At 35.8% G+C, this 22,589-nt stretch overlaps 3 protein-coding genes across 7 annotated transcripts in view; 1 reads left to right on the forward strand and 2 right to left on the reverse strand.

Annotated features, from left to right (window-relative positions):
- Positions 1 to 3,507, forward strand: part of LOC110426482 (protein kinase family protein / protein phosphatase 2C (PP2C) family protein) — a 22,263-nt gene extending 18,756 nt beyond the window's left edge. For 2 of the 3 annotated variants that reach the window (XR_002446140.1, XR_002446141.1), the window contains exon 10: positions 2,332 to 2,427. Coding sequence is in view for 1 of the 3 variants with exons in the window: in XM_021441700.1 (XP_021297375.1) it covers positions 2,332 to 2,427; positions 3,128 to 3,322 (291 nt within the window). In the remaining 2 variants the exon portion in view is untranslated. Of the gene's footprint in view, positions 1 to 2,331; positions 2,428 to 3,127 lie in introns of those variants that run through there. The other variant, XM_021441700.1, reaches the window with a different exon arrangement.
- Positions 3,508 to 3,576: 69 nt separating this feature from the next.
- On the reverse strand, positions 3,577 to 6,164 carry LOC110426483 (G2/mitotic-specific cyclin S13-7-like). 2 transcript variants are annotated; one of them, XM_021441702.2, is made up of 7 exons: positions 6,016 to 6,164; positions 5,442 to 5,659; positions 4,984 to 5,241; positions 4,745 to 4,870; positions 4,378 to 4,626; positions 4,126 to 4,287; positions 3,577 to 4,029 (listed from the first exon to the last, which is right to left on the reverse strand). In XM_021441702.2, the coding sequence occupies exons 1-7, from the start codon at positions 6,050 to 6,052 to the stop codon at positions 3,700 to 3,702; spliced, it is 1,380 nt and encodes a 459-aa protein (XP_021297377.1). In that variant the 5' UTR covers positions 6,053 to 6,164; the 3' UTR covers positions 3,577 to 3,699. The 2 variants fall into 2 exon arrangements, with proteins under 2 accessions (XP_021297377.1, XP_021297376.1); XM_021441701.2 differs by having other exon boundaries at positions 4,984 to 5,268.
- Positions 6,165 to 7,107: 943 nt separating this feature from the next.
- LOC110426509 (stomatal closure-related actin-binding protein 3-like) lies at positions 7,108 to 22,008 on the reverse strand. Of its 2 annotated transcripts, none has more exons than XM_021441742.2 (13): positions 21,699 to 22,008; positions 20,549 to 20,847; positions 20,104 to 20,232; positions 18,744 to 18,836; positions 18,129 to 18,272; positions 17,164 to 17,232; positions 13,189 to 13,272; positions 10,752 to 10,932; positions 9,827 to 9,943; positions 9,589 to 9,647; positions 8,189 to 8,323; positions 7,938 to 8,087; positions 7,108 to 7,375 (listed from the first exon to the last, which is right to left on the reverse strand). In XM_021441742.2, the coding sequence occupies exons 2-13, from the start codon at positions 20,831 to 20,833 to the stop codon at positions 7,343 to 7,345; spliced, it is 1,479 nt and encodes a 492-aa protein (XP_021297417.1). In that variant the 5' UTR covers positions 20,834 to 20,847; positions 21,699 to 22,008; the 3' UTR covers positions 7,108 to 7,342. The 2 variants fall into 2 exon arrangements, with proteins under 2 accessions (XP_021297417.1, XP_021297418.1); XM_021441743.2 differs by lacking the exon at positions 21,699 to 22,008 and adding an exon at positions 21,322 to 21,433.
- Between the last annotated feature and the right edge of the window lie 581 nt (positions 22,009 to 22,589).

Below are 22,589 nucleotides of genomic sequence, written 5' to 3' on the forward strand. Positions count from 1 at the left end.
ATCGAGGCGGTCACGCATCTCGCCCACCGTCACTTCCACTCTTGAAAGCCTAGCATCCAGCCTAGGGATTAAGTCTCGTGAGGCAGATTTAGCCCTTCGACTAGAACGCGTTTCCCTTACCTCGAGGGTTTCTTCCGGCATGCTTGATCCGCTAGTAGTCATTTCTTCCTTCCAATCACCTCCTACTCGTTTGGGAATTTTGACGAGCACCTGGATCGCAAACTGCTCTGATACCAACTGTCACGGGACGGTTCTTCAGACCACCCACCGTGCGGCCTTGGGTTCAACCCTTATCTCGGTACTGGAACCCAAGTCAGCCTTAGTGTTCAACACCCGCCCAACAAGCACTTAGCACACCCACACGCAGCCCACTGCTTTCCGATCGGCCGGCACACTCACATGCCCACAATAGGCTTCAAGCCAACAAACCCACTCGCATAAAAGGGAAAGGAAAAAAAGAGAAGAGAATGTTGGAAAAAGAAAAGCTGAACTTCTATTGAATGAATTACACAATCTACAAAGGGTTATTTATAGCCAATTTTTCCTCAAATATTTCCTTCCAAAATATTTTCCTCCAAAATATTTAAGAGGGAAGTTAAAATTCCAACAGCTCAATACATCAAAAGAGTGGGTCTGGTGGGCCGACACCATCCTGGGCCCCGCACAGGCTGTGTGCCTGGGCGCTGGAGGGCTAGTGCGCAGGGGCGGTGGGCAGGCAGTCTGTTTGGGCACTGTGCGGGCCTGCGTGCTGCACCTCTGTCGTGCCATCCTGCGTTCTACACACCCCTGCTAGGTCGGCAGGCCCCGGGCCTGCGTGCTGCTCGCCCATGCTGTGCGCGCCTGCGTACCGCGCACCCCTGCTGGGCCCCGGGCTTGCTTATCGTGCGCCCATGCTGTGCGCCCCCGCGTGCCGCGCACCCTTGCTGGGCCGGCAGCCCCGGCCCTGTGTGCCACGTACCCATGCTGTGCGGGTCGGCGTGCCGCTCACCCCTACTATGCGGGCTGGCGTGCCTGCACGCAGTTTGCTTGGCTCTGTGCGGGCTGGCTAGCCTAGGGGCCTGTGCTGTGCGCCCCTGCTAGCACCCTGCACTTGCCTTCCGCTATCGAGTGGGGTTCTCTCCCAGCAATACTCCCCCACAAACCGACACTCCGGAACACCCTCGGGCCACCTCTAATGCGCTGAGCTACGGTCCGTGACAAAGGGATCTTCTTGGCCATTGCATCCTTGGAAATCCAACTTTGTGAACTAGGGGATGATGGAGCCTCTCTGTGCGATTTTTGATCCTATCCCTCTTGCTACGCCTTTGCCCTTACGGTTTCGGTTGTTACTAGTCTCCTCTACAGATACGATATCAACTTTGGAAGCCATTAAATCCCTGGTAAGTTCATCCACTCGAGCATTTATTGCTTCTTGTTGGGCTGAATTGCTGCATGTTCATCTTGGAACAATTGTAAAAGTTGCTCCAATTGTTGCTGATTAGGGTCCCCCATAACATTAAGCTTTAATACCAAATTGTTACAGTCCCTTGATATGGATCGGTGTGTGGAATAGTTGGGTTTAGTTTGAGGTAAGCTGAGTATTTTGGTGAAAGGTTTCTTTTTTTGACCTATGTTTGTAATGTTGGCTTGTTAGAGAGAATCTACAGATCTCTTGAGGTTTAAGTACTCAAAACTTGAATAGATTCTGAGCAACCCTTTTTATTAACTTCACTGCCTTTTAAATCTAGCTTGGTGGAATAACCACCCTTAAAGCAAGGAAATAAAGTGGAAAAGTGGAAATACAACCTCCAACAACTTGAAATGGAAAACTACCACTAACAATAAAATAGGAACAACAATTAAACTGCCAGCAATCAATCAGATATGTTGACTTAGTCTATACTTCCCATGTGTGAATCGCTTGTAAACTAAGGGATTATTTGATGCACTAACATAGTGCTTTCGATATTGGTCCCCAGTCTACTGCACCTAGTGCTACAAACTATGATGCTACGGGTTATCTAGTTTCCAGCATCGACCCCACCTGTCGTACATAAATGCCTTGACTCTCTGTATGGATTTTAAAAAACTGTTTCATATATCACAAAAATTTCATGTTAGTATTTTCTAGCCATGTCATTAGTACGGGTTTTTAAGAGATGGGTGCCTGGACATTAGGAGAGATAAAATATTGATTAAATGAGGGGGGAAACTCTTTAGAGAACTTCTCATATAAGTTATTTTCTTGTCTAATCAAATTTTCAAGCTCTTTGATAATGCACAGGCAATGAAACATAAATGAATTTATGATTTTTCTTTCCATATTTCCTCTGTTGATCTGTCTTTTAATAGGTAACTCGCTCCATTGGTGATGATGATCTGAAGCCTGCTGTAACTGCAGAGCCTGAGATAACTGAAACTGTACTCTCATTGGAGGATGAGTTCCTGGTAAGAGCCATTGTCTTGGTGAATAGTTGTATATCATGGATGGTTGATCATAATTGGAGTTCTAATCTATAGCATTACGTTTCAGACAGATTTATTTGTAGATTGTACTTTAAAGAGCTTTATAAGTGTAATGCAAAACATATGACAGTAACAGAAAAGAACACTAGGGAAAAGCCATATTAAAACAATCTTCATTGTCCAGTATGCAAAAGAGAAATTTTTTAAAGATGTATGATAGAAACTTGCATCTGATTCTTTAGCGCATTCAGTATTTGTGATCATAATGCTAAATGTAAAACGACATTTGCAAATCTTTTTTTTCTTTGGTGTCATTAGAACTCTTTTGATAGGTTTACATCTCTAGTCACTAAATAAATGAATGTAGTATTTTCCACAAGATATCAAATCATTTTGTTGAAAGGTTTCTTACATGTCTATAGATCATGTGTAACTCTTTTGAGATTCCGCTAACACAACTAGAATTCCTGCCCATATATTTGTGTGCGTGTGCACGCGCATGTACCCATGCCTCTCTGTACTCAGTTTTACTTTTCAGAAGTTATTTGAATGTACTTGGTTTTACTTTCTGGACTCTGTGCCTAGTGACTAATAATGGATTCAGCTGTAAAATAAGATGGCTGTCAAAATCCCTGTGGTTCGTGGACTTGAAAAATTAACTTAAAATAGGGTTGATTGTCAGGTAATGGCTAGTGATGGACTCTGGGATGCTGTGAGCAACATGGAGGTCATAAGCATTATCAGGGATACAGTGAAAGAGCCGGCAATGTGCTCCAAAAGATTGGCAACGGAAGCTGCAGAACGTGGCAGTAAAGATAACATCACAGTCATTGTTGTCTTCCTTCGTCCAGTATCGACAGCAGAGAGAGTTTACTAGTGTTTCTACCTCCGAAATGGTGATGAATAGATTTATACAATCAATTCTTCTTAGATTCAGGATTAATTCATAAGGAGAAAATCTGTATTGCCATATCCCTCATTTCAAAGGAAGGAATGCTGTGTTGGTTAGAGCTAAAAATCTGCCTTCACAATTCGCACAATTTATCTCATATTTTTCTCCCACGTCAATTTTTAAGGTAAATAATGTCTTCTCCAGCAAAAAATAATGATCATAACACAAAATAATCAAAATTAGACATCAATTTTCAACTTCTTCTAAATTTTTGAAACCAATGTCAATCTGCTCATTTTTGGTCATTCTGTCCGTACAAGAATGTGCCAAAGGATGGAATCATCATCAAATCAATAATATAATCAAACTGAAGCAGCGGCAGACAATAAAGTTTGGGGTGGTGGAAGCAATGCTACAGCTCCTCGTTGAGAATTCGAGTACTTTCTGTATACAACCTGAAGCCTACTTTCTGCAGCCTTCGAATGGAAGAAAGCCAGCAGTCTAGCACATTCCATTAGCTGTGCTTCAGAGTATCCAGTGTGAAACTTTAGTGTGTCAGTCCAAGTTGGGGTCTTGTTCAGTGTGCAACGAGCAGCATACACTGCTGAGGCAGCAACCATTGATGGGCAGTACCTTGTGCTCTCGTAATGCATCATACATAACTCAGCCAGGAAATACACCATGTTTTCCATCTATACAACACAAACAGCAAATATATAAGCACGTATTCCAACACCAAAAAACAAATTTGTTGCTTCAGTAGGAAATTACTAGGAGAATGAACGCACTTTCTCATCATCAGGAATCGATGCCTTGATGAAGCGTGCTAGAAATACATAGGGTGTAGGCACTGTCAAAGTCCATTCCAACTTTCCCAGTATAGTTTTCTCCATAATCAGTATCTGTTCATGAGTGTAAGCTCTGTCTGCAATGCATGCTAGATCATTGACCTGCATTGTCACAGTCAGCCATTGATCTCTTATTTGACACATGAAATAACGAACAAGAAAATAAAAGCTTGTATATACGTATATACCCACCTCAGGGGGCCATATTTCTTCATATTTGGTGGCAATAAGCATTGCACTCATGCCCAGAAGTTGTAATTCCCTCCTTGGCACGATCTTCACTGAAAGGAACCGATCAATCAAATTGATAGTAAGATAGAGAGCTTCGGTAGAGAGCTCAAACTTTTGATGAACATCAACCAGCCAATCGATAAGAATTGCCCTCATCTTCTCATTAATGTCAGTTTGCAAGTGCATATAGTCATGTGGCCTGCTCTCATTCTGCATTCCCAAACGTTTCATAAATGTCAGCACGTAAAAATCATCATCGATTGATTTAGTGATACCATTATCATATACAGAATAGACAAGTATAATGTTGAATGTTGTTGGTGCATACCTCAACTGACTTATAGAACTTGTAAATGTCTTCAACATACTCCACCCCAGCCAAGTCGTTATTTGCATCTGCAGCATCAATATCAACAATCTCCTCCTTTGGCCTGTTAGAAATACCACAGGCCGCCTGCAATAATCAAATTAGAAGAAGACAAGAAGGTTACAATCACAAACAAGAAAAGATTACCCCTCAACCTCAAGCTTCAAGAATAATTGGTCAAAACATACAAAAAAACTCACCTTGCTTCTAGCAGTGAGGACTGAAGTAAGAGTATGTGCTTTCTTCTTGGATGGTCCCTCCCCCGCAGTTGCTTTCTTATCAATATTATTCACAGGAACCTTGTCTTTTTTCTCCTTCACCTGGACCGCATCTTCTGTATCCGGACTGATTTCAATCACTTCTGCAGGCTTGGGCTTTGCAGTTGGTTTCTTTTGAGCGGGCTTTGGTGCAGCAGCAGCCCTTTTAGGCACAGCGTTGTTTCCATCGGGAACAGGAGCCTTATCCACATTAACACAAACATTTTTCTGTATGTCAACGAGACCCGGATATTCAATATGTATCAACTATGGACAAAAATTTTTTTTTTTAAAAAAAGAGGAATTTCTTGTTCTTTTACATAATTTTCTGGTAAAGAAAGATGGTAGGAAACAACAAAGGAAGGGTTAGAAAGAATTTGATGCAAGAAAAAAATTTATACTTTATTGTTCTCAGCGGCTGCAGCAGCTTGTGCATTGGCAAGTAATTGTGCACAGAAAGACCTGGTGAGGGGACGATGAGGCTGAGGCTTGCCATCAGCCACTCCTCTAACATTTACCAGATTCCCAATATCCCCCAATGCACGGCGGCTCCTCCCATCCCCTGCGGCATTCTTCTTTGTCTGCTTATTAGCTGCTCCTCCTACAACGCCCTCGGCGCCTGCAACGTAGAACAATCATTGTTATTCCTCAAACAATTCAGTCCCTATCATTATACTGAATAGTGAAGATAAAGATAATGTTTGATACAGTTTCAACAGATTCCCCCAAAACTACTGTAAAATATGTTTTGACGCTGATAAAATACAACAAAAGAACTGCTTTCCTTGATGATATCTTTCAAGATAACCATAAAATCATTTGACAAAGCCCAACGGATTAATATTGAAGGAAAAAGAAAAGGAAAAGATGCATCAAATGGCATATATGTACAGGATTCCTCCAAAACAACAAAGAAGAAACACGAACAATCTTGGGAGATTGGAAAGAGAAGATCGATGCTAATATCAGTGATACCTCTGACTTGTTGTGGCACAATGGGTCTTGAAGCCATTTCCGATTCCTTTCAATGGGTATTATGAAGTTCTCTCTCTTCTCCTCTGTAGATTTTTAAGGCTTTTTGGGAACGAGAAATGGAGGAAGATTGATTTCCTTTTGAAGCTGAAGAGCCGACGCTTCACTTCGAAGTCCAACGGTCATATTTCTCTGTTCAATTTTTCCACCGTTGGATCTCTTTCAATCCAACGGTGGACAACTTCCACAAATTATAGCCGTTAGCCTACCTGTAAATAGAATGCCTGTGTTCTGTGGGCTAAAAAGGTTACCGTTCGTGTCTGCCTGTTACTAAAATATAACCTCCACTCCGATTATTTTAAGGGCGTCGCGCACTTGTTACTCCTCGTAACTTTAAATTTTGGTGCTACCTGCTATTTCTTGCAACACGTAGGCCCTTTCTCACTTTTGTTATAAATAAAATGAAATTATATATATATATATGTATATATAAAGTAAAAACACTAACTAAAACAATATCTATTCAAAAAATTAAATTAAAGAATAGGTGGTGATAAATGGAACTTATCATAATTTTTAATTAAAACATTCATTTGAATAAAATATCAAAATTCGTTTAAACATTTTGAATTTTACATATATGATCTAATTAATTAATAAATTTTAATCTTGTGTTAATTTTTATTTTGAAATTTCATCTAACCTTGTTAAAATAAAAATTTGGCCAAGTCCGGCCCTAATTGAGTTGTTGAGTTGTAAGAATCAATATTGAAGTGGATTCTACTTGGGAATATCAAAAATGGAGAGGTGCATAGAAAGCCACATATTGTAGAATTACATATTTTTTAAAGACATTTATTTAGAGGCGTCCAAACACCAAGTCCGCCAGCCTTGCCTCATTTATTTAGCATCAATTTTATACTCATTTTACAGCAGATAGCTATTATTATTATTTGTTTTGCTGCTGAATCCCTTTGCTTGGGATTATAGGCTCACTTTCTGGTCATGGCATGCCCTTGGTACCTTGGTCCTTTGGTTTTAGGGCTAATTTTACGAGGTGACAAGAAATTGGCAATTATTAGACCAATACAAATGAGAAGCAAAGCACAAATCGAGCAATCAATTAAAAACAGCCAAGTTGTTACAACTGGTGATTTAGGCAAAACAAAAAAGACTGCCTAAACAACGCAACCAAATTAGTGAAACCCAATTCCCATATTCTTTCTTCTTCTCCCTCATGCCAAACACACCGTACAATACACTCACTCACACTACCAAAACCCTCTCATTATATCACAATTGTAAACAATCTCTCAGTTAGATTTTACTTCTACATTTGATCATCTGCTCCACCCAGCATCACCTGCATTTCACAATTTCCATTTCTCAAAAAAACTTTTCCACCAAAAACAAACTAGCAGCAATGCCCCTTTAAACCTCGAATCAACTCGTTAGAGACTTTAAGTCACTTAGACCCAAATGAAATGCAAGCACAAAATAGGAGCTCATGATATGGAAAAGAATATTCATCAACATGTTATGTTTGCGACCAAAGAACACTGTATTCCTTAAGCTAAAATTTACATAATGCCTCCAGATTACATGTTCACCAACCAACAATGTGCACAAGGAACCGACAAGGGGATTTAATTTGTTTAGTAGCCTTTGATGCATAACATCTCAGGCTTTGTTTGATTGCCACTTTTCCTATTAGCTTATCGTTATTTTTTAGCTTCTTTATGCTTCCTAAAAAATTGCTAAAAAGCCAAAACAAACAGTAAAAAGTAAATTCATATTTGATCATTGCTACTAATTAAATAGTTAAAATGCAAAACTTCAAAACACTAGGAGTAAAAGTTATTTCATATCCTCTAACATCATATACCTCCTGGAGTAAAATGTAAGAAGGTAAAAAATGAACTTACACTGCAGTCAAGAGCATGCTTTCTTGCAACCATAATAGCTGCATTCCTTTCTCTCTCTGATTCAAATGTTAATACATAAGAGAGTCCTTTCCTTGGTTGCCAAAACAAAGACTTGGCCGCGGCATTACCATCACCTCTAACTCCACATAGCTTCATTAGGAAAGCAAAAATGTGAGAATGGCTACCTGCAAAAGTGCTTACTGCATAATCAATACTGAAGAAAAAAGCTCCAGAGCAACCAGAACAATTACCAGCATTGATGTTGAATATATTTCTCTGGACTTTGTTATCCATCCTCTACAGAGCTTGATCCTCATCTTTCCAACATTGAAAGCATGAGTGGAATGTGATGGATGATCTTGTCCATTGATCTGGGAAATGACTACCTAGAAGAACATGGAAAGAAAAAACTTCAATAAAAACTATATGATACAAATATTCCTACCAGTGAACTGTTACTGGTATGAAATTTTTAATGAACCAAACTACTTAATTAGACACATTCCAGCAAAATAAGACCAAATGCATAGTTACTTTCTTAACTTTCATCATATTAATTAACGGGACAAAAGTTGAGTTATAGATTCAGAAGAAGCCTTCAAGTCTATAATATTTTTTTTTCAATTATCAAATGTATTTCAGAATAAAGAATAAATTTAGTCAATAGAAAAACATTGGAAGAAGCATACAAACTTTTCAATTCAGTATGCTGAAGAAAAGATTTCTAGGACAAATTCTGCACCCAGTCAACACAATTTAAGACTTTAACCTAGCTTATAGAACCATGACTTTCAACTTAAAAATCAAAAGGTATGAAATCAACACTACAGCCATTGGATCTGATAAAACTTGATCAAAGATAGGCACTAGCTAACAATAATTTAAAACAATTGGTCACTAGCTGACTCTCTTTGTTTTCCTTACTCGTAAACAAAGCAATTAAAAAAAGTTCTCTCTCCTCTCTTTGTTACCATCCTCTTTATTTCGATTTATTATTTCCTTTGTCCTCAACAAAAACAAACAAATCATAAGCATCATCAATCAACTCATTAACTCTCAACCAAAATTGATCATGGACATAATAAGGATGGCAAACTAAATCATGTTCATGCCAAGATGGCAATTTGTAGAACTTTGGCAATTAGAAGTAAGAGACGACAGACAGATCCAAATGCACATTTTAAACATGCTTATTGCTATCTGCAACCACGTATGTAGGTGGACAAAGTGGCAAGAACTATCTAACAAAAATAAGCAGAATTATCACTTTGGAATACATGAAGATTCTTTGTTTCTTTTTTCTAGTGCCAAAAGAAGAGAGTACTATGACTCAAACCTAGAAGCTTTGCCTGTCCCTACTTTCCAAGCACTTGAGCCAAGCCAATGTGGCAAATGCTCAAAATTTACACCATCCTCCCCCATCGCCATAGAGGAATAAAAGATTCAAATAAAGTTATCAGGCACCACTGCTGAGAGACCAGAATAATATAATTACGCTCATTTACTACCAAAAAATCACATATAGAGAAAGACCATATTATCACTAATGGACAAATTTGATAGGAGAAACACAAAACCAGTAGCCTTGTCTTTGGCAGCACAGCAAAGAGATGATAGTAGAAGTAAACTAACAGGAAAGAAGCAAACGTACATTAAATTCACTGCTGGATTTTCGCAAAAGTGTCTCCACATAGCCTCCCAAACCTGCAGCTGTAAAAGTAAGATTTTCTAAGCATCAATATAAAATGCCAGGCAGAAGAGATTCAATCATTAACATGTATGAATATTAACATTAAATAATTAGGCCCATAGCTTAAATGCTGGCATCAAAATTTTGAAAGAGAACAAACATTTTATAAGTCAAATTGTACATTTTGACGTAAACTAACCAGAACCAATAGGACCGGAAGTTGTCACTGTGACTTTTTGGCCATTTGAGAGAATGTCAACCAGCAAAATTCGACCAACATCAAGGGGTTCTGGGGCATACATTATTTTATTGGCACCTGATGATGTAGAAAATTGAACCAGTTAATAGAATAGGTTGTAATGTAAATGTCACAGGTTATTAATCAACAATGCATTTTTAACCCATTCAATTGAGGAATTAAACATTCTGACGAGAGTTAGATTCTTATACTTGATCAGACACAAGCGAAGTATGATAGCAGTAGTTTTTTCAATTCGTGGCCCTATGCACCTAACTTAGACGTATATCACTACTTACAGAAGGATGAATGAGCACCCAAATGAATTAACAGGGCCACGACATTTTACATAGGTGGGATACTTATAAAGTTATGTAGCGCTCGATGGCAGAAATTCACATAAGCAGAAATAGAGAACACATGGACATCTGGTATAGTTTAGTGCAATTAAATGCACATTAAATCACTTTCCTCATACAAATTAGGATACCTTTCTAAATCTGCCTGTATGTCATTTGTGTGTCCAGGTACTCTTACAATTATTTTCTTTTGATAACAATTAACAACCAATTCACAACAGTAAAGGATTTCATGATACCAGCTTAGAAGCAGTATTCATACAATAACCCAAGTGTTCAAGGCATTATCTCAAACGGCCATATGTTCATTAAGTTTTCATATTACAACACTTCTCTCAATTACAAATGGAATTTGTTTCAAAAATTTAATAGGTATTTAGTTTAGGATAATTAGTATCATCTACAATAACGCAGGTGACACTTCAGTAGAAAACCCTAGATAGAAAGTTCACCATAATGGTATCTTTTATGAACATAATTAACTGAGACATGACTTGCATGTAAAAGAACATTCACAGAATGGATACCTGAAATTATTTCCTGTTGATTTCTGTCAGATGACATTCGATACCACTGAATTGAAGATTTTGAAAGCACTGGAGCATTATCTGAGCAAGGCTGGAGTCGTAAGCATGAACCAAGGGTTTCAGAACCATGCAAAGTATATACACGGGATTTGTTCTCCTCAGCCTTCTTGTTTAGTGCCAGCTGCAATTATTCAGGACTAGATTAGAACCTCATAAAATATCACAAACCAGACTACGCATTCCACTCACCATTTGAGGCTTGATTGGTACCATGAAGAAATAACATACCATGAAAGAGACAGTCACTGCAATAATTAACAAGGAAATATATCTTAAAACTAACCAAGGACCTTGTTGGAAGCAAAAAGTTGTTGGAGACTTATTAAGCATTAGCTACCAACATCCAGGCACCTTGACCAGTATGGCTCGTGACATCTACCTTCTTACATTTTCAGTTATACTATAATATTACAGAATATTCAACTTGCAGAGAACCTAAAGACATACAAGAAGAGTTTAGTCAGCTGTATCAGCTAGATGCAGTTTGGCTTTTCCGGCACCACCGAAAATTGATCCAAGCATTATCACAGATCTTCACCGAGTTGGCTCCTATTTCTTGTTTCATTCATCTTAGTATCTTTTAAGAAGAAAAACTCTTCAATACTAATCTACCACCATTCTGTCAAAACTAGTATTTTGAAAAGATTACACAAGTAGACAACAAGCATAATTACATTTGGTATATTATTTTAAGTGATTTTACTACAACCCTCTCTATTGAATTCATGCAAAGATCTTCCTAAGATCAGCCATATGTAATCATTCGTGCAACATCCTTAAGTGCATACTTTTTGACTCCTATTTCTTGTTTCATCCTTGAATTTATGACTCCTATTTCTTGTTTCATTCATCTTAGTATCTTTTAAGAAGATTAGCTCATCAATACTAATCTACCACCATTCTGTCAAAACTAGTATTTTTGAAAAGATTACACAAGTATACAACCAAGCATAATTACATTTGTTATATTATTTTAAGTGATTTTAAGTGATTTTACCACAACTTTCTCTATTGAATTTAGGTAAAGATCTTCCTAAGATCAGACATATGTATTCATTCTTGCAACATCCTTAAGTGCATACCTTTTTTTACTGTATTTTACCCATGAGCATAAACCGCAACTACTAATTGCAAGTACAAAACATGTTCATAACAACTGGCTATATAATCGGTGTAACCTCTAGATTAGTAGCAAAACGCTTGGGGTTACTTTTAGATTATGGGATGTTGTGGAGAGTGTTGACTTGATGGGTTCAAATGTGGTGGCCCAAAAGCATGAATAACATCTAATAATCTATTAGCCTAGTTTCTATCAAGTTGAGCCCAAACTATTATTGAATGAGTTTGCTGTTGCCACCCTAAATCAAGCTGAACCAAGTTTCTATCAAGTTGAGCCCATATCTGGCTTGAGCTTGATTTGTTTGTTAATTTGGCAAGCAGAGCCAAGTTCCTAATTTGATCCCAAACTATTATCAAGTATATCAGCTTCTTGGCACCCCTAAAGCCAACTTCTAGTGCACCCTACTAACTTTGTCATCACTCTTTAAGTCATTAAAAACTTAAATACTGGTGAAAGATGGAAAATGTTTCATAGAGCAGTTAGAATTTTAGAAAATATATTGGTGCAATCTGGTGAGGGTTTCCGTTTTGTTTTAAAAAGGTACGTATGAACTGGTTTGTTTCAGCCTACCATTTTGAATTTATTGGCATTATATTATATTTGTCTATCAAATATTAATGGATAGATACAAACGTCCTCATATCATGAATATACATACCTACATAAATACTTCTATAAACATGCAAATACATGTTCTGAAAAGCTATATTGATAATAAATGTCCAAAATTTTTCAAGCATCAAATAAATTAGACAAAGATAAATGTATTAGAGGATATATAATAAATTATCATTAAAAACATGTCGAATTGCCTAATTTTAAAGGAGCTATTTTATTTTTGGAAAAAAAAATGGAGATAAGGAAAGAATGAGTTAATTAAGAGAGTAAAACAAGTCAAACTATCTTAAAAAAAAAGAATAAAATAATTAGACAAGATGTTGTAGTGCTTGAAATGACATTTTTCAGCCAATACAAATGAAACAAGCCAAAATGGCTGATACAAATAAAATAGGGCAAATCAGTTGGCACAAACCAGTAGAGCCTGGTATAAAGGGTGAAAAGAAACAATAGTGCTGACTATACCGGTTTTCTTCAAAACCAGTACATACCAGCTGGTTCAACCAGTACTGGTATGGTACCAACAACCATCAGTGCAATTGATAGAAAGAATTTCACGAAAAGGGCATCTACCATATTTTATCATCAAAGTACCAGCTGGTCTAATAGTATTATTGTAAGATAAAACATTCAACAAACCTCTTTTTGAAGCTTCACTGAGAATATAGATTTTTCTCGAATTTGAGTTCTTAGAGCACGAAGTTCATGATCCATATCCATCACCTGAAAACATGGGACATATACCAATGATCAAAAGCTGCCAGTATATCACAACCATATATTTAACAATACATCTCGTCTACTTAATCGCACATGTATGTATCCAAGAAGCATATATAATGGTAGCAAACTAGAATTAGAAAATAAAGTTATAATTCGTTACAAAGGGATTAAATAAATGGAGAATAGAAAGTGACAGCATTTATAGCATAGTTGGGCTTTAAATCATTAATGTGTGGCTGTATTATTAAAAAGATAAATGTCAAGCAAATGAACAAATAGATACCAGAACAAAAGATTCTAATTTAATAAGCTAAAACAGTGCTGTGTTCAATGTCAAAATATAACGAGAGAGAAAGAGGCAAAGCAATTCACAACTATGGGGAAAAACGGAAAGAGCTTGCATCTTTAATGACTCCAATATACTAGAATTTAATTCATTGCATGGGTAAATAAACAGTGACGTATTTGAAGCCTCAACATGTTGACTAAGCACAGCAGTTGGTGATCCAATCAGTTGTATTAAATGCCAATTGTAGTTTAGATTCCATTCCAGGATACACACACATTCCTAGTAAAGTTTACATATACCAATCTGACCCGAGGATCACTGGTTATTGAAGAATTTTTTCAGAAAGAAAAATTTGAAGAATTTTACAGATTTAAAACCTGTCCCCTCTTATCCCTTGGAAGACTTTTTATAGTTGATTCCAGGGGATTTACATTATTGAGAGGAATCTACATTGTTGAGTCTCCCATCATTTTAAAAGACTGACTTGTCTTCTTTTGCTTTTGCTTCTTTTCCTTTTGAAAGACCGGCTTGTCTTCTTTTCTCCATTATTTTAAAAGACTGGCTTATCTTCGTTTGCTTTTGCATTATTGAGGTTTTTTTTTTCTTAATCATTTCCTTCTTGGAGGAATGCAATCCTTTTCTTGAGTCAGGTGAGCTGTTTCTCTTGATGATGTAGAATTTTCTTGTTCTTCTTCATCAGAATCTAGCGAGCTGAGCATTTCTGCCATAATTTTATTATATTTTGCTTTTTTTTACTTGAGCTAGTAATGCACTAGCATTTGATTTTACTTGCAAAAATCTGACAGCTTTTTGAGATAATTTGCTTGTTTTGTAAAATTTGAGATTTTTTGAGCTAGGAAGTGATTGTCATACTTCTTGTCATCAAATTTGTCCCACCACTTTGTTTTAACAGTATAGATAACTGTAGATGTTTCATTTTGGGATCAACATCATATGCATAATTGCATGATGTTATTCAGAAGATGTAATTTTGAAAAGAAATATATTCAAAGATGTAATTTGTCTTGATCAAGTTCAGGCTGAAAATTCTAAAAAAAATTTTGATAGAAATCATCAAATTTTGAGGGAAGTATTTCCCTTAACAGGCCAAACCAATTCCACCAGTATGTAAAACCAATTCCACCAGTATATAAACCATAGTGAAAATTTGTATTGGTTCTCAAATTTAAAAAACACTAATCAAGAATGTTTGGTGTGTTTATTATTGAAAAGAAAGGTATTGAACTAGACTTATTGATAATCCCAATAATTAAAAACAGGACAATGGTCTATGGTTATTGTAAATTCGGTTGAAAATTTTTGGAGTTCGTTTGAGTTTTCTGACTGAAGTACTTTAAGGATTTGGGCTATAAAATTAGTAATAAGATTGAGATCATCTTTTTTTTGGATAGTGTTTGAAACAAACAGACCCCGTTTGGATCAGAATATTTTCATAATAGTGTTGAAGTTTCTATAAGTCCCATGGTTCGTAATGCTATCCCTAAAAAGCTTTTTTAATTGTAATATTTAGGTATTTTTCATAAAATCCTTCTTCTACGAGTAAAACATTTTGGATAAATTTTTTGCGAAAGTATTGGACTAAAGACTTTTGGAAAGAAGACAATTTGAGATGTTGGAAAAGTGATTTGAAGAGGTTTTGGTTTGTGTAAAACAATCTAACTTGGAAAAGAGATTGTTTGCAAGTATGAATGTCTAAGCTAAAAAGAGAGGTTTTGATACCATGGCTTAGACATTCATCCTTAGAACTCGGCCATGGGTAAAGAGATTGTCGGAAAAGAGAGGTTTCTATTACTTTTCTTCTGACTGGCTTTGATAACAGTCGAACTTGGAAAAGAGGTTGTTTTACATAAACCAAAACATCTTCAAATCACTTTTCCAACATCCCAAACACTGTCTTCTTCCCAAAAGTCCTCAACCCCATACTTTCGCAAAAAATCTATCAAAAATGTTTTATTTGTAGAAGATGGATTTTATGAAAAAATCCAAATATTACAGTCAGAAAAACTTTTTAGAGATGACATTACAAACCATTGGACTTAAAAAACCTTAACATTATTATGAAAATATTCTGATCCAAACGGGGTCTATTTGTTTCAAACACTATCCAGAAAAAAATTATCCCAATCTTATTATCCATTTTGCAGCCCAAATCCTTAAAGCACTTCGATCCATTGATTGGGAAAAAAACCCAAACCAACTCTAAATATTTTCAACCAAATTTGCAGCAACCATAGACCATCATCCTATTTTAAATTATTGTGATTATGAACAAGCCTGGTTCTATACCTTTCTTTTCAATAATAAACACACCAGACATTCTTGGTAAGTGTTTTTCAAATTTGAGAACCAATACAAATTTCCACTATGGTTCAAACACTGATGAAATTGGTTTGACCCGCTAAAGGAAATACTTTTCTCAAAATTTGATGATTTATATAAAAAAATTTTCTAAAATTTTCAACCCAAACCTAATCAAGACAAGTTACATATTTCAATCTATTTTTTTTAAAAATTAATTATCTCCTGGATTACATCATGAAACTATGCATATGATGTTGATTCCTAAAATAGAGCACCTACAGTTATCTGCAGTTTCAAAACTAAATGGTGGGACAAATTCGATGATAAAAAATATGACCATCAAGTCCTTGACAATTGGTTTAATAAAAATGTCAAATTCTGCAAAACAAACCAATTATTTCAACAAACTGCCAAATTTTTGCAAGTAAAATCAAATACAAGTGCATTACTGACTCAAGCAAAAAATAAGGCAGAATATAAGAAAATTATGGCAAAAATGCTCAGCTCTCTTGATTCTAATGAAGAAGAACAAGAAGATTCCACACCATCAAAAGAAACGGCTCACCTGGCTCAAGATAAGAATTACGTTCCTCCAAGAAGGAAAAGATTAAAACAAAAAACTCAATAATGCAAAAGCAAAAGAAAACAAACCAGTCTTTCAAACTGGTGGAGAAAAGAAGACAAGCTAGCCATCCAAAAGGAAAAGAAGCAAAAGCAAAAGAAGAGCAGCCAATCTTTCAAATGCAAAAGCAAAAGAAGACAAGCCAGTCTTTCAAAATAATGAAGAAAAGAAGACAAGCTAGTCTTTCAAAAAGAAAAGAAGCAAAAGCAAAAAAAGACAAGCCAGTCTTTCAAAATGATGGAAGACTCAATAATATAGATTCCTATTAATAAAGTTTATATATATATATATATTGAGATAAAGATCTGCATGTAGCTGAAGCATACTGCACGTACTATTAACTAATAGCATTTCACTTACTATGGGTGAGCAATTTCATTCAATTCAGACAGTTGTCCACTCAAATAGAAACTAAAAATTTGGATGATTTGCTTCAAAGCAACAAAAATTAAAGAACAACTCCCTCTTCAATGCAAACATAAAAATTCGTTAAAAAGCAACATTTATAATGCATAAGAAAACTGAAACAGACAAATACCAAAATTCAGAGATTATCAACAAATACCTATAAGCTAATAGAACAACAATGATGCCTGACAACCTTCATTTCTACAAACCTTAGTGCAATGACAAGACCTAGGAGACAATAGTAACGCACCTTGCTTGGCTGATGCATCAATTTAATTCTTCTAGCCTCTTGAACTTCCTCTATTAGCTCCTCAACCTCCTGCAAGACATAACATCAGACATGAATAAAGTATGTACCATTTTCAACAGCAAAATATTAAACTCATGATGCACAAAACCTATCTTTGACATGCATCTCCTATTTTAACATAAAAAATTACACATGACATAGATTAAAAATCATTTTTACTTTATAAAAGATATTATTGTAAAATGCTTTTTAATGTGCCTAAAAATGGACATTTGATAAATTTGATAATAGATGTATGTTCGAAAGAAAAGAAATCAGTCCCACATTAACATGACAGCCATGCCCGGGGGGAGGGGGGCTGATTTTATAAATAATCCCTACACCTAGGATGAATTCAACTACTAATAAGCCAAGGGCTCATTTGGCCAGAGGCTTCCATCGGGCATAAGCCCTTTCTCTATTGGCTTAGAGGTTTATTTTGTGGCTAAGCCAAGAGCTCATTAAGAGCTTGCGTTCAGTTTGTAGCTTCATAAATTTTGCCAAGCTGAGTTCGAATACAATTTTCTAAGTTCACTACAAGCTTGACTATTTATTGAGTTTGTCTAAATTTAACCGAAACAAGGGATTACTCAGCTCAGGATCAGTTCATTTACAGCCCTAGGATCGACACTCTTTTATCATGGTTGTTGATACCCCTTGCAAAATGGGAAAACTTGGTTAAATACAATCCAGAAGTTCCAAATACTGTATGAAAAGCATTATTATTTGGTCTTAATTTTCCACCTAATATAGCATCTGACTAGATACAATCACAAAGTACCAATTAAGTGCAACTTTGGCAGTATTTATGCTATGTCTTGTTGGACCATTTTATTCAGCTTTAAAAGTTGGACAAGAAAGCTTTTCTCATTTCTGAAACTGATGAATTAGGGGAGGAAAACTGACTTAAACAACTCAATGGAAACCTGTGTTTTTTGAGAAATTTCTGAATTCTTTTCTTGCTCCTCAAGGGCCTCTCCAAATCGCTGCACCACAGCCCTAGCACTTTCAATTTCAGCACAAGCAAAAGATTTTTCTTGATTTACCAACTTTTTAGCATCTTCAGAAGCCTGCAAATATAAAAGAACCAATTCGATTCATTATCAATGAAGTTTAAAACAGATGATCCTTCAAAACGAAAATTAAAAAAAAAAAAAAAGCAAAGAAAAATGTGCATTAGCTATATTATGGTACCCAGAGTTTTTTTTTTTTTTAACAGAAAGAAAAAGCAAAACATAAAATTCAAACTGCAAACCTTTAACAAGGTTGATCTTCATTAAGACATGAAGAGAATCAAGAATAGCTTCAGACACAAAAAGAAAAGTAGAAAGCAAAAAACTACTATGCTTCAGGCACTGGACTTAAAAAGGCCTTACACCCGATACAATTAAGTCACTTCAAGCCTTTATACAGGAAATAGACTTGTGTCTGCCTTTAAAATTCTTAAATTGATCCTTCCATTTGGAAAACATGCTGAATCATGACAAATCAAAAACCGATACACATACACACAAAACAAAACTTGACTGCCATCAACTGACCTGCTTCAGAAAGTTTGCCAGTTTTTTCACTTCAAACTTCTCTTGAATCAATTCCCCTTCTTTTTGAGTCAATTTAACTGCTAAAGCCTCAACCTGAATAATTGAAGAACAGAGAAGAAAAAATAGGTATAGCAAAAAAGAAGGAATTATAATGTAGAATGTGCCAAACCAAAAGAAATATCATGGAGAGCATGGAGGAAATTTCATATCATGCAGAAGAAAATTTCTTAGGTTAGCAGGCACATATATGTATGAGTATACAAATCTCACTCACATGCACATATCTATTTGGTTCAAAGAATACAATTTTATAAAAAATTTAATGATGGGAAACAATGTTGATTTGACACGAAAATATTGAGCTATCATAAAAATGCAAGTATGAAATGCATGGACAAGGTAGCATGCGTAGTCAACTTCTCTCTACTTATTGAATAGTCACTTGTTAAGTTGAACTAGCATTTATGTTTGTACACACCTTTTTGATAAAGAATGTTTATGTACACACTTAGAAAATACCACAAAATGGTTAGAAAATCGCTCAAGTCAACTGGATCTATTGAAGCACCCCCATAAGCATATTGTTCAGATAAAATTGGATATTAATTAGTGTCTGATTTGAGTAGTTCTAGATCCTCACAGACTCTATCAAGAGGTAAATAAAAATTGAACAAACACATAACAACTGAAATACCAGCAAGCTTTTTTTTTCTTTTTATTCCCTTCATCTGGCAGTTTTGCTGGATAATTCCTAAGAGAAGGCAGGGCTGACACATTTATCTTTTTAAAAAAAAAAAAACTTTCCTGAGATATTCTTATAATAGAATTATTTTTGAATGTAGGGATCCTGGATCTATCCATATTTATATGGGTAATGAAGAGTTTAGAAAGTAAAGATTGTCCTATGATGTTATTTATAACAAAGACTAAGAGGCACAAAATAAAGTTCTACATTGGCATGGTAAGTGTTTTTGAGAATGTCTGCCATGCAGTACTCATTTTTATTCAATGAATAAGGAAAAAGCTTAGTGCGGTACTTAGGCATGCCTCTAAGGAAAAAGGAGCTATAAACTACAAAGAAAGTATTAGATTTGCCCTACTAGCTGGTAAAAATGTTCTGCATCACCTAAGAACAAAAATAGAATAGGGCTTAGTGTTCATATCAATGCATGATGCGGTTTTGTGCCACATGATTACATTATAACATAAAAAAAGACCGGTTGCACAATTGGAACAGTATGCATCAACCTCCTTCAAATTTTTGAATAATAAAACACAGCTATTTGGGATAGGTGTAACACATTAAGCTTCAAACAAAAAACTTAGTGAAAAATGAAATTGGTAAAGCAAAACAACTAACCATAGAGATAGCTTTCTCTACATCTTCCTTGTTTCTCCCGGCCATACGACCTCTCAAAGATTCCAAGGCATCTCTAAGTTTCTTCAACAGAACATGCCCCTCCAAAGAAGCAACCTCTCTAAGTTTTGCCTGAACTCCAAGAACAAGAGTGTAATCCAGTTAATCATCCATTTTCATTAAAATCGATATTGTATTCAGACAATGGGAGAAAAAGGATTTAACCAAAGAAACTACAGATAAAGCTAAATTTTTGTTGAACTACTTGATGCCTTCCAATCAGATATTGGAAAATTCCAGATAGAGATGAATGGCAAAAAAAGAATCGTGCAGATGACTCATGACTCCCTATTAGCAGAGACTAGTTCATGCTGAATGTTGGAAAGAAGATTTTTTGTATCTTTTTCTGTGGAAAATATTGGAGCAAACAAAATAAAATGGCGGGAACCTCATCAGCCAACTTAGCAGCAGCAGCCAGGTTCTTGTCAAATTTACTAGCAAGGTCACGAACGGAGAGCCGCTTGTGCTGCTCAGATAGTTGGGTCGTTTCCCTTTCAACAACCTCCTTCAGTGATGGACCATTGTTGTCTCCTTTTGGCTCCTCCAAAATCTGATTTTCAGGTCCTAATTTATACTTTGGAAAGTGGTCAGAAGCAAAGCTCACATCAGCCGAAACAGCTAGAATTGATTCTTTCAGCATTGATTCTTCAATTCCAGGACTTATCTTTGTCATTTTAAGTCAGTTCCCTGCTCATCAGAAGTAAACACAAAACGAAAACAACCTTATGATCAGACCTCCAGCAAATTAATAGCATCAATTTTCTTAACCATAGATCTTACAAAGACCAAGAACCCAAAAACATTTAAATTTTATTCATTGAGAAAAATATATGAATCAGCATATCACATTCTGGGCCTAAACATTGCTAGTGAAATCTTGCATATAGTGATGCCTTTTGGCGAAACCCCTTTCAGATACCAGCAAAACCCAAATCCAGCTAATGAGACATAGACATACTATATTTGGGTAACAAAAAGCAAATAGACCCAACCCCAAAATAAAACAAACAAAAATACAAGATAAGAAAAAATGGAAAGCTGCATAAAACTACTATCAGCAAGTAGTAGTTTCTCCGGATCCAACTAAGCACCAGCTTCAGCTAGAATTCCGAAATTTCCGCTGACATCAAAATTTGACCAAACAGTCTCAGAATTTCTTACCCTTAAGAAAATAACAACAAAAGCTGAGCGAAGCCGGAAAGGGAGAATAAGATATGTACATTTCACAAGAAATAAAGGATAAATTAAAAAAGAAAATGATTAATAACGGGACTAATATCATCTTTTGTTTGTAATAATAAAAGGAGATATTATTTCCCTTTATGGCCTGCAAGCATCTGTCTCCTTGCTTACAAAAGCAGCTACCTAATACCCATTTTCCAACCTACATTACCCCTTAGTACCCACAATTCCTCTTTTTCTCCTCATCCATCATTATTAACATTCAGCAACAAAAAAACCAACCAACATGAAAAAGAAAAGGAAAGCCAAAGGAGCAGAAAAAGAAAGAATGCAGCTGAAAATGTGACAACACTTACAGAGACTTCAATCTGAACGTGTAAAAAGCAAAGCACGGAAGGAGAGACTTAAGCCAAACACTGGAACATGCTGAAAGAACCGGCTGCAGCCGGAGAAACTCCTGCAAATGAGAGACAGAGAAAGAGAGAAGAAGAAGAAGACGAATCCAAGGGGAATGGGGATGGCTGATTTGGGGGGGTATGGTTGGCCTTGGGAGAACGCTTTTTGAAAAGGAGAAGAGAGGAAGAGAGAGAAAGAAAAGAAAAGAAAAAGTTTCGTTCCTTCTTCCCTGACTTGTGTGTGTGTGTCTCTGCCCTCCCAACAACTTGACTGAATTTCTCATTCGCTTTTCCTTTTTTAATTTTCTTGTGCATTTTTATTTTATGAAATTGCATCATCGTAATTCCGTTAAAACTAAAAGTGGGCTGACCCAATCCTCAAAAGTGATGCCACGCGCTGGGTCCCATTTGCTCCTTTGGCCGTGCCTCTTCGGACAGTAGTTGTTCTCGTACGCTCACTGTCACCAGATACAAGACTATTCCTTTGGTTTTTATTTTATTTTCTTTTACTTTATTTTTTTAGTTATTAAAATATTCTTTTATAAATAAAATATAAATCCTCCGTCTCATGTTTACTTTTATTTTTTTTAGTTTTATTGTTTGTATTATTTCCAAATAGTTTTTTTTTTAAGAAATGAGATTGGCATTATGAGTTTGTTTGGTAATCGAAAAATAATTTATCAAATTTTTTTTATGAAAAATATTTTATAAAAAAATTTAATATTTTTTATTATTTAGATAAATTATCAAAAATATTTTATATTGTTTGGATCATTTTATAAAAAAAATTTTTCATTGTGGTGGAGTTATTTAGGTGTTAAAATAATAAATAAGAGCTAGATTACAAAATAA

Source organism: Theobroma umbraticum, unplaced genomic scaffold, assembly GCF_002168275.2.
Source record: "Theobroma umbraticum cultivar Fairchild unplaced genomic scaffold, ASM216827v3 scaffold_89.0, whole genome shotgun sequence".
NCBI lineage: Eukaryota > Viridiplantae > Streptophyta > Magnoliopsida > Malvales > Malvaceae > Theobroma > Theobroma umbraticum.